Source organism: Gavialis gangeticus, unplaced genomic scaffold (assembly GCF_001723915.1).
Source record: "Gavialis gangeticus isolate Ggan-Ray unplaced genomic scaffold, GavGan_comp1, whole genome shotgun sequence".
In the NCBI taxonomy this organism is placed as follows: domain Eukaryota; kingdom Metazoa; phylum Chordata; order Crocodylia; family Gavialidae; genus Gavialis; species Gavialis gangeticus.
Genome location: NW_017729011.1, coordinates 6,673,527 through 6,674,991, shown reverse-complemented (window position 1 = coordinate 6,674,991; position 1,465 = coordinate 6,673,527). Strand labels below are relative to the sequence as shown.

Sequence of the window (1,465 nt, the reverse complement as noted above, 5' to 3'; positions counted from 1 at the left end):
AGAGACGAGCCTATGAACTCCACTTCATCAGCCTCCTGGATACAAAAAATCATAGACTGAATAGACACAAAACTAGAGCTCTTGGTTCCACAATGATACCTTTTATTAGACCAACTGGTCTAATAAATAATTATTATTCCCAGTGGGTCTAAGAAAAGGTATCATTCTGGAACCAAGAGTTCTAGTTTTTTGTGTCTTGTCTCAGACCAACACAGCTACCAAGTAGATACAGACATTTGGTTTATGACACACTACAACCTGCCTGACATCCGACTCCCCAGGTACCGCCCCACTATTTACCTGCTACGTTCACCCCCCTTTTCTCTCCCCACCCCCTGCCCAGCCTGTTTCTCACCCTCTGACTCCTCAATTTACATCTTCACTGCCTGCCTGTCTCGCCTGCAGCCTGGCCTCTGGCTTCCCCACTATTCCTGGCACCCGGGAAGCGCCCGCGCCGACAGCACAGACCTCTTCCACCCGACGAAGGGTTTTTAAACCCAAAAGCTTGAGAAGAAAATTCTGTTTAAGTCGGTCTAATAAAAGACATCAGATTCACCCAACAAACCTGGTCTGCCGACCTCCTGAGACCAACACGGCTGCGACCTGCACCCCTGCCTCGGAGCTTTGCACGCCCCCGCTTTTCACATCCCCGCACGGAAACATGCAGAAAAAGAAAGAGCAAAGCTTTTCGCAGTCCTCAAGCGCAGGCTTTAAAACATCCTGAGGGGGCCATCATGCTATTAAATAAAAATATATTTAAAATAATTATAGCAGCTGAAGTGCGGAGCGGTGTTGTGCCACAGGCCCGCAGAGCCCCGGGGAGAGGCGGGCGCGGGCGGCGGCGGAAGGCCCCGGCCCCGGGGAGGGGCCCCCCCGGCCCGGCCCCGCACCTGGAACTGCTCGATGGCCTTGAGCGGCTCCGTGCAGTTGGTCAGCGTCTCCTTCAGGTCCTCGCCGTTGGCCACCCCCAGCTCCTGCAGCCCCGCGAACATGGCGCCGGCGGTCCCTCGGTCCGTCGCCCGCCCGCTCCGCCGGGCCCCACGCACTGGTTCCGCCGCTACCGGCGGCCGCCCGCCGGCCCGATCCGGGAAGCCGCAGGCACTGCCCCCCCCAGCGCCCTCTGCTGCCCCCTCCTCGGCCACCGCTTCCCGCCCTGCAGGGGGGCGCTGGGGTGTTCCCACGTGAGAGCACAGCCACCGCGGGGGCAGTGACGGGGCACTGCAGCCCTCACAACGGGAGCATCTCCGCCCAGCCCCTACGAAACCCGTGAAAACTAACATGAAACCTTGAATCTGGTTTTCAAGACGGAACAATCGTGGCGAGGGTGGGCCGAGCGGGGACCGCCCGCAGCCAGGTCCACAGCAAGGAGCCAGCGGTGGCTTTGGCACCGGCTAATGCCCCCTCCCTCACACACATCACCTATGGGTGCTGGGAGGGCGGCGGGTGCCAGGCACCCTGCTTCTGC

General features: G+C 59.4%; 1 protein-coding gene across 1 annotated transcript in view; it reads right to left on the bottom strand.

The window, feature by feature from the left end:
* The window catches only part of NELFB (negative elongation factor complex member B), a 22,771-nt gene extending 21,753 nt beyond the window's left edge, over nt 1–1,018 (bottom strand). Inside the window, exon 1 of the mRNA XM_019510467.1 lies at nt 891–1,018. Within this exon, the coding sequence (XP_019366012.1) occupies nt 891–992 (102 nt within the window). The 5' untranslated portion in view covers nt 993–1,018. The remainder of the gene's footprint in view (nt 1–890) is intronic.
* Nucleotides 1,019–1,465: the final 447 nt, after the last annotated feature.